Raw genomic sequence first — 14,821 nt, 5'->3', positions numbered from 1 at the left:
TGACGGATATTTAAAGAAGAAATGCACTGCACCCTGCAGGACTGCTCTAACCTGTGGCCATCTTGCAGCTGGAGCTCTAGTACCACCCCCCAACTCCCGCCCCCCCACCAGCAACTCCATCCTGACAGTACTGTCTACACACATTGTACATGAACAAATTCAAAAGAAGATCTATTTTATTTGCTTTCAAATCTGGTCTTAGGCAAAGACATATCACTTTTTTCTCCCCTTTTTAGGTCTCGCCTGTCGATGCGCATGCGCATCGAGCAAGGCGAGAGTATTGGGACTTATCCGCTCTTTATCCACACTGCAAGGAATCGTGGCGATTCCTTGCAGTGCCCGTGACTTTTAAGCTCAATGCGCATGCGCATTGAGCTTAAAAGCGCGTGCACGTCCGTCTTTGTTTACCCGCTCCGCCCCCTCCCCTTCCCGCCGTGTCGCATTTCTCCTCCCCCCTCCCCTCTCTTCCCTCCGGCTTGTTTCTTTATTTGACCCGCTCCGCCCCCTCCCCTTCCCGCCGTGTCGCATTTCTCCTCCCCTCTCTTCCCTCCGGCTTCTTTTTTGTTTGTTTATTTTACCCGCCGTGTCTCCGATCCTTTCGCTTGTTGTCCCATTGCGGTTCAGCACATGCTACACGGAGAAAACGTACACACCACACACACTCCTCGCTAAAATGTGTGCACTTACCTACACAAGGTTACTATCAGACAACCTCGTCATGCACACACAGTCCACTAATGTATATGTACACACACACGTTTGCAGGGGTTCCTCCTCCTTCATTGCTTCTCTCCCGTTATCTTCTACCCCTCCATCTCTGCTGCTTGCCCCTGTCCTGTCTCTCCTCCTCTCCCTCTCTATACCCTCCCCCTCCCCCCCACCACTCCCATCAAGTCCCTCTGGCCCTTCCCTCCTCCCCGGCCCCCTCCTCCCCTGCCCCCTCCACCCTTTCTTGGTGCTCTGCAGCCCGTGGGGCCGACAGAGGTACCTCTTCTTTCGGTTTCCGCTCAACGACAAGGACCCGTTCCCTTCAGTCCCGGGCGCCGCTGCGTCTCTCCGTGTGATCTTGCTCCCGTGCCCCTTGCAGCTGGCAGTGCCAGGGTTTCTCTGTGCCTCTCTCGCGCCTGCTCTGCTCGCACCACAACAAAGTAGGCAGAGTTGTATGGATGTCTGGAGCGGCGGGCAGGGCAGGATGTGACCTCAGCTGCAGGCAGAGAGGAGACCCCCGTGCAGGGAAGCAGGAATCCTACACACGCTGGAGCCCAGCCAAGCCCCTCCCGCCTCACGCCCCCAGGCCGGGGGGCTCAATGTGCATTCCATCATAACACTCTATTTAAGAGTAACAGCATAACTCTTTGCCTGATGTCTGTTTTGCAAAGGGGCTCTACCGTCAGGTAGCACCGTTTACAGGTTTTATCTTCCTTGATGTGGGTGGGGAAGGCTCTCTCCTAAGTTGTTACAGCTAAATGTGGAACGAGCTATTTAAATAAAATCTTCCCAGACAATGAAGCAGGGTTTTCCGCCAAGGCTATTCAACTAACCCTTGTATGGTCCTGACTACACTTATAGAAACATATACATTGGTCTGGCCCAGTCCTACCAAACTGTGACTTTGGACATATATTAGGGTGTTATCAGGGTCAATAGTACTTACTATCGACAGTGGTTGTAATTTAAACAGTCTATAAGCAGTCCTCTGAAGTCATTAGATGTAGCTCACTCACCCTCACCCTCACTCACCCTCACCCACACTCACCCTCACTCACCCTCACTCACCCTCACCCCCTCACCCTCACTCACCCTCACCCTCACTCACCCTCACTCACCCTCAACCCCTCACCCTCACTCACCCTCACCCTCACCCACACTCACCCTCACTCACCCTCAACCCCTCACCCTCACTCACCCTCACTCACCCTCACCCTCACTCACCCTCACCCTCACTCACCCTCACCCTCACTCACCCTCAACCCCTCACCTACCCTCACCCTCACTCACCCTCAACCCCTCACCCTCACTCACCCTCAACACCTCACCCTCACCCTCAACACCTCACCCTCACTCACTCTCAACACCTCACCCTCACTCACCCTCAACACCTCACCCTCACTCACCCTCAACCCCTCACCCTCAACCCCTCACTCACCCTCACTCTCACTCATCCTCACTCACCCTCAACCCCTCACCCTCACTCACCCTCACTCACCCTCAACCCCTCACCCTCACTCACCCTCACCCTCACCTTCACTCACCCTCAACCTCACTCACCCTCAACGCCTCACCCTCAATCACCCTCAACCCCTCACCCTCACCCACCTTCACTCACCCTCACCCTCACTCACCCTCACCCTCACTCACCCTCACTCACACTCACCCTCACTCACCCTCACCCACCCTCAACCCCTCATCCTCACTCACCCTCAACCCCTCACCCTCACTCACCCTCAACCCCTCACCCTCACTCACCCCCACTCACCCTCAACCCCTCACCCTCAACCCCTCACCCTCACTCACCCTCACCCTCACTCACCCTCAACCCCTCACCCACCCTCAACCCCTCACCCTCAATCCCTCACCCTCACTCACCCACACTCACCCACACTCACCCTCACTCACACTCACCCACCCTCACTCACCCTCACTCACCCTCACCCTCACTCACCTTCACCCTCACTCACCCTCAACCCCTCACCCTCACTCACCCCCACTCACCCTCAACCCCTCACCCTCAACCCCTCACCCTCCCTCACCCTCACTCACCCTCAACCCCTCACCCTCACTCCCCCTCAACCCCTCACCCTCACTCACCCTCAACCCCTCACCCTCAATCCCTCACCCACACTCACCCACACTCACCCCCACTCACCCTCACTCACACTCACCCACCCTCACTCACCCTCACCCTCACTCACCCTCAACCCCTCACCCTCACTCACCCTCAACCCCTCACCCACCCTCAACCCCTCACCCTCACTCACCCTCAACCCCTCACCCTCAGCCCCTCACTCACCCTCACTCACCCTCACCCTCAACCCCTCAGCCTCACCCTCACTCACCCTCAACCCCTCACCCTCACTCACCCTCACTCACCCTCAACCTCATGCTAAAGATTTACAAAAAAAACCATAAACAATTCTAAAAGCACTAACTCTAATGCTGCGAGACCTATTGCATTTCTAATGCTTGTTTTGTATGCAATGTTACTGTGATATTGTTTTGAATGCTAGAAAGTTTGAATTGCCGGAAATGACTGAATCTGTATTGGTTAAATCCTTACAACATTGTACATGGTATAGGTCCTGGCAACTGAGAGTGCTACCTTGGATGAAGTCCCAGTTTCTTCGTTGAATGTTCTAGAAGATGCTGGGGTGGAGACATTGGCTAACGTGTTGGAGGATGCAGAACCACTGGAATCAAAACGGGCAGAGGCTTCGTTGCAGCAAGTAATTACAAATCTAGACCTCAAACTTCAAGCTGCTGAGGAAGAGAAAGGCAGGATGAAGAAGGTGAGGCTGCATATGTGCACAAAGCATTTACTTACGCCAAGAGGAGCTTTCACATTTGTATTTGAAACATACTGTATTGAGATACATATATATATTTTTATTTGTCTATATTAGGTTTCTTGCAGTTTCCAAAGATCTTAGAACTTGTACGATGCAATTGATTTCTGCTTTTAATTGCCTCCCCATCTTTCATGGTCATGTTTTTCTTGTCATGGGCATTAATAATCGGATTATGTGTGACTCTTTAGGATTGTTCTCACAGCAGCTCATCAAAATAAAATAAACAGTTCTCATAACAAAACCGACATGCATTCAGTGTGGCAATGTCCCCTCACTGGAAATGATTTACATAAAGCAAAGAAGGCCCACACATATCTCAATAACTAAAAAAAGGTTTAGCAAAATAGTGCTGCAGCACAAGTTCTTAATATAAAGAATCTGTTCATTCAGAGGACTTCATCATTTTGAACCTTCCCTGCCTTCCAGTCATGACTGATCATTTGCAGGTATTACATTACAAATTTTCTTTTTTTATTGGAGAGGACATTTACAGATGGAAGACCCAAAAATAGTTTCTCCTTTCCATGTCAGTGGCATTTCCTGAAGCCTCGGTTTTTGATTGTAGAAAAGGTTACCGGTAATGCCCATATTCCAAGTATAGGCGGTAATACATTCAATGTAATTCAGCTCCTGTAATTAGAAATACCTAAGGAAGTTGGTAATTTCAGAATGTAGAGTTACCTTTAATCCTATATGGAATTAAGAATAAAGGTAGACCGTGTGGCGACTCAACGATACTTCTAAGCTGCGACAGGCCCTGCAACATGCTTCCCGGTGATGCAGCGGCGTCTGATGCGACATCGATCCTCTTCTCCAGCAATCCGAGGCGCTTCGGCAACGAGCCGACAGCTGCAGCAGCAGCACGCTTTCCCAGCGATGCGACGACGGCGGCTGCGACACGCTTCTTCGATGATAGCGTGGTGTCTGGTCCGACGTCGATCCTCTTCTCCAGTGATGCGAGGCGCTGTCGCGTTGTGAAGAAACAGCGGCAGCGGCGCCATCCTGCTTCTTCGTGAGTCGCGCTTCCAGCTCCTTGCGACACACAGTCCCTCAGAAAGCCCAACACAACTGCAGGCCCTTCCAAAGAACTCTTGGGGAGGTGGTGGGTGAAGTCTGTTTTCCCTGAGACTTCAGCAGGAGGCAAGCTCTTTCTCAAGCCCTTGGAGATACGTCACAAGTTGAATAAAAGTAGTTAAAGTCCTTTCTCCTCTCTTTGGCAGTCAGGCAACCACTGCAGGCCTATCCCGCATGCTTAGGGATAGTCTCTCCTCAGTCTCGCTGATTCCTCTCCTCAGCAAAGGTTTCTTCTTGTTTCCCAAAAGTGATCTAAAGTTTTTGGGTCTGGGTCCCAATATTTATACTCATTTTCCCTTTGTTCTCTGAAGGCAGAGAAGCCTTTGCCTAGTCCAAACCATTGCTGGTCAGTTCTGTAGTACTTTGTTGACAAAACTTCTTCTTTCCTTTCACAGTGTAGGCCAGGGACATCAGATGCACCACAGGAGGTAGAGCCAGCATTGCGGAAGGCAGGCCCAGCCCTTTTCAGGCCCCAGGTGCAACTCCTCCCTCCCATCTGCATTCAGATCTCTCTATTCAGCCCTGTGCTGACTCACCCTTTCTCCTGGATTCCCCCAGCCCCTGTCACTCAAACTCCATACAAGGAATACACAATCTAGCAGAGGCAGGCTTGGATGGTTAGAAAAGCAAATACCTACTTTGTAAAAGTGCTATTTTCAAACACAGAATGTTAAAACCAACTTCACTAAAAGATGTATTTTATAATTCTGAGTTCAGGCATTCTAAACTCGAATTTCTATCTAGTTCCCTGAGTCAGTTAGGATTATAAGATGTAATAATCAAACTGCCCATTCTGGACTATGGGGGACAGATAGCCTTGCAATAGTGAAAAACGAAAATGGCTGTAATTCATTATTACAACATGCCAGACACACCAGGGCAAGTCCTACCCTTTACCTACAATGCACACTGCCCTTGGGCCTACCATAGGGGTGAGTAATATGCAAAAAAGGGAAGGTTTAGGGACTGGCAAGTGGGTGCACTTGTCCAGTCAACATGGCAGTATCGAACAGCACACAGGCTCTGCAATGGCAGACCTGAGACACACTTTTACAGGCTGCTTCTGTGGGTGGCACAACCAGTGCTGCAAGCCCACCAGCAGTATTTGGTTTACAAGCCCTGGGTACACTCAGTGCACTGTATTAGGGTCTGGGAAATAAACCAAACAAGCCAATCATTGAGTCACTAATCAATTTACAATAGGGAGAGCATATGCACTTTAGCACTGATCAGCAGTGGTAAAGTGCCCAAAGTCATAAAACAGCCAACAACAGGTCAGAAAAAATACACGAGGAAGGCAAAAAGTTCAGGGATGACCCTGTAAAAAGGGCCAAGTCCAACAGGCCTTATAATAGTAGTGGACATCTATAGTGTAGGACTGTAGAGCTTACTTAAAAATCTGTAGTGCTTTCACTATATTCTGCATATAAGTGAAATCTGATTCAAAGTACAGTTTCACGCCACTTAGGCCTACTGGGTTCTGCAAGGTATCAAACTGAGGTAAAACATGCATGCCTAATTTGAATTTGCAGTACACAAAAATTACATCAACATCTTATGTGACTTCAGGAATTCTTATATTTCTGTGGTCCAGCTCATAATCCGATTAGGTGGGAAGAGGTCAGGCAGTGATGTCAGCTAGTGGCCGAACTGAGGCCCCCAGAGAAATTATTTTCTGGGAAAACTTGAAGTCACCATGTTGGACTGTCCCAGAATACTGTGTAGGAGGTTCGGAACAGGGTGGAGGGATTTTGTGGCATTCTAGGGTTGGCCAGGAGTGCCTGTCATCTAGAAAATTCTACCTTCACCTAACCCTCTTGTACAAGGGCGACACAGATGAGAAGAGCCTGGACCTGGGAAGCGACTACTGCGGACATGATGCCCTGCCGGAAAACAAAGCCACATGATGCCCTGCAAAGATGGACTAAAGACTTTGTCATTGGCTGACTCCCAGTACTAGGATGGAGCTCTTCAGGGCCAGTGGTGTGGGCCCCCTTATGCCCTTGAGGACCTGTTGAACCTGCATGGACTCCACTGCACCCCAGGTGTTCTGCTAGACAGCCAGTATGGTGTCCTGCTGGTTGGTTGCGAAGGGGCTATGTCAGATTCCCCCTCTGGCAGGCAAGGAGCACCAGGAGCCAAGCAGAGGTGAAGGATGGCGCAGTGAGCTTGACCATCAAGCTCCCCACTAAATGTGCCCCTTTAGAAGCCGGAATACATGATGAAAATGCTCCTGCTGGCTATGCAACTTGAAAAATGTGACCTTTTAAGAAGCAAAATGAAGGAAAAGGGTGAATAGTGGTCCACCACTTTTTCTTTATAAACCCTTGTGGTTGCCCAGGGCCGGAGGTCAGTGCAAAAGTATTATTTGTTTTTTTTCTTGAGCAGCTAATGTGCATGAGGCTCCCTCCCCTGAATCCTGATTGGCCCTGGTGATCTCAGTCTCCCAATTTTTTAATTTTTTTATTTTATTTTATGTGTTTTTATATAGCGCAGACTTTACCCGAAGGTGTCAGAGCGCTTGACAATAGGAACAGTAGTGAAACATGAGGAGAAATTACAAGTGAGCATGTTACAAAAGCAAACGTTACATTACATAAGGCAATAGTGACAATTGTGCATGTATCAAGAGCAAACAAAATACAAGCGGTAGCAAACGATACGTTACAAGTGGAAAAAAGTGACGTGTGTAAGTTACAAAAGCGTACAAAATACAAATAGAGGTGTAATACTGCACTAAATGGCAGATACTCAAAACACAAGAACAAACGTTACGTAACATGAGGCAATGGTGGCAATTGTGTATGTATCAAAAGCAAACAAAATAAGAGGTAGCAAACGATACATTACAAGAGGGAAAGTGGCGTGTGCATGTTACAAAGGAGTACACAAAACAAGTAGAAGTATAATACTGCAATAAATGGCAGCCTCTCAAACTGCTAGAACACATTGGGAAGGCACTTCTATAGTCATGTAGAACAGAATTTCCAATAATGGAAGGACTTCCTTCAGATAATAGAGAGGGCATGAATTAAATTTGGAAGTGTCTTTGAAGGAGGAGAGCTTTGAGGTCAGTTTTGAAGGCCTGGGAAGAGGTGGTGGTCCGGAGCTGATGCGGAAGTGAGTTCCAGATTCTCACGGCGTTGCCTGAAAATGATTAGTTCTGTGGCTATATTTAGTGGCCTGTAGCAAGTAAACGAGCGACTAAGGCATGTATGTGTTTTGAAATCAAATACTTTATTGATGACATGAAAGTGAACAATGAACGTTTGACATTATAGTGAATGCTTATTAATATTAGTTTCACAGATTTTATGACAGATTCTAAGGTTCATATTTGTAGATTTGTTTAATAATTTGGTGGCACCCTGACAAAGCCAGAAGGTTTTCTATGTATATTCTGACACCCCTTATATTATGTTAACTTGACCAAGAATATCATGCTAATTATTAATGTTGTGACCCATTGACAAAGCCAGTAGGCCTGCCTTTTTTTAAACTGATATGATATGAGGGTGTCACTAGAGGTTTTTCCATTTACCTTATGTACATCATTGTAATTGATTGGCCACACAGTATTTGGAAACATGTTTGCAATAAAAATACTTTTTATTTTTAAAAGAAAAAGCACTCACTAAACAACAGTTTATTGAGTATTGTAATGCATGCCTGTGAATTGAGATTATTAGCCCACATCACCTCCCATGAGTAAGAATTGAATTGCTTCGCTACCCTAAGATAGTCAAGTCCTACAATAGAGTACTTCGTTCTCAGTAATAAGACAATTGTGTTACATGTGGAGCACTCACATCCTTTCCAATTAATAGCCCAATTTCTTACAATTAGGATATAGTGCAATTTTTTCATAAGGCTTACAGTTTGTGAGGGAATACATTCGACAAACTCTAGTTTGGAAAACTGGATTTATCCAGATGCATTAAGTCAATTGATACAAACATTTTCACACTGTGTGAACCACATCACTGAATGCAAAGGAATGAATCTAGACTTTTATTAAGAAGATATAGGTGGCACAGACCAGAATGGTCAGATCAAATAGAATCTCTTAGAAGCCTCAGTAGAGAGGAGCCTAGTATGATGCCAAAGAATTAGGAAATATTTTATCATGCTTTCCTAACATACAGAACCACTTGTTTTGAAGCTTGTATAAAGTCTCTGTTTGGAAAATGCAAGTCTACTTGGAGCATGACATAGACTGTTAAATCTGCAGTCCTTCCATAGCCCTTTGGGGGGAATTCAAATTAGTGTTGAATCTGGTCAAAGAGGCAGCAGAGTGGAAGATCCTAATGCCAAAATGTGAGATATACAGACAGTGGCATACCCCATGAGCACTGCTAAGATGTGCTACCAACATGCATGTCTGGATGCCTTCCAACTAAAGTAGGAGGCATAGGATGCCAAGCCACCTCACTAAATAGGCTTGACAACAGGCAAATTACTTAGTAGCATCATAGTTATTTGCTGTGTTTGCAGTACTTTAAATTCCTTAAGTGTAGATATGGATGTGAACTAAATAGATGGCAGATAACATCTCACACAGATCCAAGTCCAATAAATAGCAATGTCCAGCAGATAGCCTCTCCCCTGGAGAGCTGCTTATCTATCACCTAATCAAGAAAGCCTAGCTAAGTCAGTTAGCACTGACCAATCAGTAGACTGTAGGTAGGCTGGATTCTGGTTTATAGAAAAGAAAGTCTTATAACTTACTTTCTGGACAAATTATGATAAATTCAACAATGTTAATCTCTTGAATTTATCAATACCCTTCTTTTAAGTCTTAGAATGATATTTTCATTTCCTTCTTAGCACTAACTATCCACTAACTATGCATGCATAAAATATTGCAATATTAGCCTATGGGCCAAGTATCTACAATGGGGAAAAAAGTACAATGGTAAGATTTCCCTCACCAGGGTTTATAAAACATCTTTTATAAGTACCCTGATTGTATTTACATGCTCCCAGCCCTCCCTGTGACACCTGGGGTACCTAATATGTAAGAATAAAAGTAGATTAACATTTTTATAAGTGCCTCTACTACCAAAGTTGAGTTTGGGCACAATTTACATTTAAAATCAGTCCAATTTAAAAGCAGTGCTGCAGAGCAGGACTGCTTTTACACTGACCTCAGGCACTCAGCAGTGCACACATGTAAGTACAACAAAGGCTACTGCCCTCTAAACTTCCATGCCCTATAATATACTAGGGTTTTATATGTATTTTCAATCCCCTAGCCCTATTATCTACCAGGGACTTATAGAGTAGGTCATGCCAATTGTAAGTGTATTTCAATGCATGTCTGTGTGTTTAAAATAGCCCTGGCCCTGATTAGCAGGGCACAGGGCACAGTCAGAGTCAGTACCAGTCAGCACCAAAAAAGTGGGGGTGCACAGGCCAAAAGAGTGACTTTCTAACAGTGTAGTGCCTCATTCCTATCCTCAAAGTTACTGCAGTGGCAGCTCCTCCATTAACAATTACAAATAACCACCCAGGCAAACTAAGCTACGACAATGTAATGTAACCAGCACATGAGAAATGACACTGAAGTAAGATTAAGATTTATAAAAACAATCAGGATATTTAATAAATTTCAAATACATATATATTAAAACATATAAAAAACATATGTATGTTTTTGATAACAAATAATAATCCAATCAAGGTACGTTAAATACAATTAAAAAAGGATGGTAAAGTTGAGGTAGTGACGATATCTTCAACGCGTTTCAACACTAAGTGTCTTCGTCAGGAGAGTACCATCAAGTGTATTGTCTACAATAAAATAAACAATCTTTTAACAAAACAAAATTCAGTACTAAATCTCCATAAACAGTAATAAAGCGCTGGTACAGACATTGTCAGTGTTTCGATTTATATAACATAGCCGTTTTTCTGTATACATAGAGGAAGCTCTAGCATGCACTATAAAACAGAGTTGAAAACAAGAAAAGAAGATGTAAAGATGACAGAATAAACAGGATATGCGTGCCAAGAGCTGACATGATGGAACTGAGTGCAATATAGCTGTCTTGCTGATGTTTCAATTGATGGATGTACAACAGATAATATTAAGTCTAATACTGCGATGGACTATAGGCCTTATGTAATTATGGCCTAAAAACAATTTGTCATCTAATTACTACGACTAATACTGCCTCGCTAGATTGAGAACATTTTTCATGATTTGGGGCCAGTATTGGTACTATGGCAAAGTAAGAGATGTTTAAAAGATGTGGCATAAATTCTGTTTTTTATGATAACTGCAGGCAGTACTGCCTCTCTAAAAGTAGGCAATAAGCCACGAATTAACTATGCTTATAATAGTCAGACAGAGGGCCGTAGAGAACATAAAAACACTATCTACACTTCTTATGATTGACAAGCGGTCTCACCTGGGTTAAATGTGGATACAGCCCAGCATCAAACAGAATATAGTCAACTTGGACATCTTAGTGTAGACAAACAAATAATTTACAGAAAACCACTAAGGTGTGGAAAACAAGGAAATGAGTGTTGATTAATTGAGGGGACATGTTTTGGTTTTGAGTATATCAACTTAAAAAGGCCTATGTCTGAAAGTTTAAACTAATAAAAGTCTTTACCTAATTTTTAACATTTGCGTGTGAGAGTTAGCTTAATTGAGTGCCTCTTATACTTGAAGTGAAATGATGATACATTGAGTTAAGGATAAAGTCTGATTTCGACTTCCAGCTATTTTTTAGTAGCCATTCATTCTTCGGCGTGGATTCTATTAATATCGAATGTAAGAGAGACAGAATGACATCATCTATTACATGATGGCATGTTTCAGAATAATCGCTAGTCTGGTGTAACAAATAACGCAGATAACATACCTGGATCAGTATCTGTTTATGAATCTATTATTTGATTCAGAATGTCTGGTAAAAAGTTTGTTTGTCCCTTGTGTCGAAACGCGTTGAAGATATCGTCACTGCCTCAACTTTACCATCCTGTTTTTAATTGTATTTAATGTACCTTGATTGTATTATTATTTGTTATCAAAAACATACATATGTTTTTTATATGTTTTAATATATATGTATTTGAAATTTATTAAATATCCTGATTGTTTTGATAAATCCTTATCTTACTTCAGTGTCATTTCTCATGTGCTGGTTACATTACATTGTCGTAGCTTAGTTTGACTGGGTGGTTATTTGTCATTGTATCTTTTATCCTGACCCAGGAAATTGATTCTAATTCAGGGTCCTCGTTGTCCACAAAAGCTCCTTCACTAAGGCATTCCTTATTATCATTTTGTTTTTTGCATCCAGCCTGCAGCTGAAGCCAGGTGGGCGGGGTTCTCCTCACTTCACAGGTGTAGGAGTGGTGGCAGCACCTAAAGTGCACACAATGCTTTGCCCGGCTGTCTCGGCCAGCCAAATCGTCATGCACACTTTGCATGTTCTCCACGCAGGCTGTTTTACAGCCTGCACTGAGAACATGCACAGCCTGCCAGCCCCTGTCTGTGCACTGAACCACGGCACTGTCGCGATCGTCAGCAGCGCAAGAATAAGTAAACACCACTAACATTTTCTCTTTGTGACCAGCAGAGACGATGCCTGATGTGAGTCCCCTCAATTCCCCTTTGCACAATCCCCTACAGAGGAAGGCAACCCATCTGCGTGAAATTGTGACCAAGGGGAAAAAGGAAGTGGATAAAATAATAAACCATCTGTATTGACCATGCTCTCTTCAAGGTCTGGTCTAAGAAGCTGCACGGCCTTAGGAAGGATGGTATCACACTGCAGAACAGGAAGACAGGACAACAGAACTGTAGTACTCTTAGAGGTATTATTGTCACAACTAATGTAACCTTATCTGTTATTTACACTCACCAGAAATACATACAGCTAGGAACTTAAACATAATCATGCATGCCAAATATATCCAAGGATGAATGTTCCCCAGAGTAGTAGGCACGTAAATGACAAGAACTAGTCTGAAATCAATTGTACCCAAACTCTTGTCTTATCCTAGAATTCAGCAATTGGTATTGTTCGCGCCACAACACTGAACTTGGAACGATATTACAGAATGTTCTGTCACAAAAGTTATAGATCATAAATACTCTCCCTCGACGCTGGAAGGAAAGTCACGGTGAGATTCTGTGCCCTTACACGATAAAAATGAGTTGCACACAAGGTCCTGTACAAGCAAAAGCAAAAAGGCAAACAGAAAGAATAACTAAACCGTCAGGAATTCGGTTCACATTCAGAGCGTAAATTAGGCTTGGAAGAGCAGACACAAAAACGCTTAAATCTCCTTCCTGAAAAAGTCGCGTAATAGGTAAACGAGCAACATGCTCACTAGAATCCCTACAGAGCATGAGAAGTTTTGTCACAATGGTGGAGGCGGTCTCGCACTTCTACCGTTACCTGGCAACAAAAGAAGCTCTTTCGGGTAGGCAGAATGTCATGGGAAACGTTGCTGATCTGGAACAGCTGGAAACGATAAACACGGCTACTTCTTCACGCTGGAATCCGACGGGGAACACCATCCGCCATTCCTTTCTCTCGCAGTGAAGATTGTCAAGCACCTTCCCATTGCGCAGGAGGTGCTTATAACCAGACCGCCCCATTCCTCTCTCTCTTTTGCCCCTTGGCCTTCTGGTAGTTGTAGTATCTTAGGCCATTCCGCATTTTGAAACGGGAATGAATTGCAGGAAAAGCATGAGAGTGGGACAAGGTTTTGACCCCTGAATATGAAAACGCTTCAGGCACTCAGACCAATCACAATGCTGCTAAGGCAGTGTGTGTGCTTCCTGCCGTGCAGAGGAGGACAGAGAAATAAGAGGCGGTGGTCAGCGGTAAAAAGGTAAGTCCTTTTATTGAAATGATTTCCCTCCCCCAGTCCCCTTCCCCCAACCCACCACACCTGGTCGGTAGCAGCCGCTACCGGGTTACTGCCGGCTCACAAGATTTTGGTGGAGGTGATATATACGACCCAACATCTACCCTAGTAGTCATTTGTTTATACTACTATGCACTGTTTTTATCTTTGGGAGTGAATAGATACCCATTAAAATACTTTTTAACCTCTTCATTACCCAATTTTATGAGGTTTCACACCAGCCACTTATTATTTTCACTTTTTCAGCACTGCTAGTCAGATCACCGCTTGATACGGAGACACACCACACTTGAGAGATTAGGCTGAGGATTGCCAAATCTACGGAGGGTACAACTACTTACCTTCATGGTGAAGGATCCCAAATGATGCAGGGTGGTACAAGTCGGTAATCTGATAGGAACATTTTTTCTCCTTGAGAAAGTACCCTAGGTTCGATTTCGCTGTCGTACCTCTACCATTGAGGTCACACCCCTACAGATATAGAGTTAGTTAGTTCTGTTGTGACCCATTGCTATTTGTTGTTGGTAGATATAGATGTCAGGGGTAGAAGCAATGCATGGTCGGTAAACATCCCCTAGGACCCCCCCCCCCATTTTTGTACTTAGGTGATATATATGTCACTTATCATTTAAAAACATCATCTGCACTTATTCTCTTCCATCACTGTTGGAAAGCAGTGGGACAATAGAAGTGAACCAATTTAAAGAACATTCGATTGCTAACACTCCTCAAAGTAGAAGTCTGCAAAGGAGTTGGAGTGTTTGATTTGCTGTGGGAGAACATTTCACATTACGGTGCTACAGTCACTTTTTAGACCATATTCCAGACGTGGGCATCTCCAGTGACTTATGTTTTTGCAACAAACCAGAGCTCAGAGTGCCTTTATTTGACCTTGTGAGTGGGTAAGTACTGGGACTCCTAAGTAATTTTCTCATGCTTGACTGTTCAGAGCATTTTCTCTCATTATGCTGTTTTCCAGGACCTTTAAATGAGTTCAAGTTTTAATCATAACAGCAAATGCACAATGATATTAATTGCACAATAATGGTTTCATAAGTGTTAGTTCTCAGAACCTCTTCAAAAGCTTGTTATAGGCATATCCAAAAGTGACAATAGAGTGCAGGGAAAGGGGAATTTGTGATGGTGATTTATGTACACTAACCGAAATGAAGAGAGAAGATGGAAACAGAAAACCATGTAGTTTGGGATACTAGAAGCTGTAGATGAAGGCAGTTTAGTAGTTTTACTACGTACACACCCCTATTACCTTTCACAAGGCCCGCAAA

At 44.4% G+C, this 14,821-nt stretch overlaps 1 protein-coding gene across 3 annotated transcripts in view; it reads left to right on the top strand.

The window, feature by feature from the left end:
- CCDC91 (coiled-coil domain containing 91) overlaps positions 1 to 14,821 on the top strand; it is a 1,919,235-nt gene that overhangs the window by 624,020 nt on the left and 1,280,394 nt on the right. For all 3 annotated transcript variants that reach the window (XR_015307530.1, XM_086952800.1, XM_086952801.1), the window contains exon 5: positions 3,297 to 3,506. Coding sequence is in view for 2 of the 3 variants with exons in the window: in XM_086952800.1 (XP_086808926.1) it covers positions 3,297 to 3,506 (210 nt within the window). In the remaining variant the exon portion in view is untranslated. The remainder of the gene's footprint in view (positions 1 to 3,296; positions 3,507 to 14,821) is intronic.

Source organism: Lissotriton vulgaris, chromosome 1_2 (assembly GCF_964263255.1).
Source record: "Lissotriton vulgaris chromosome 1_2, aLisVul1.2, whole genome shotgun sequence".
NCBI lineage: Eukaryota > Metazoa > Chordata > Amphibia > Caudata > Salamandridae > Lissotriton > Lissotriton vulgaris.
This window is presented reverse-complemented; position numbering and strand designations above follow the sequence as displayed.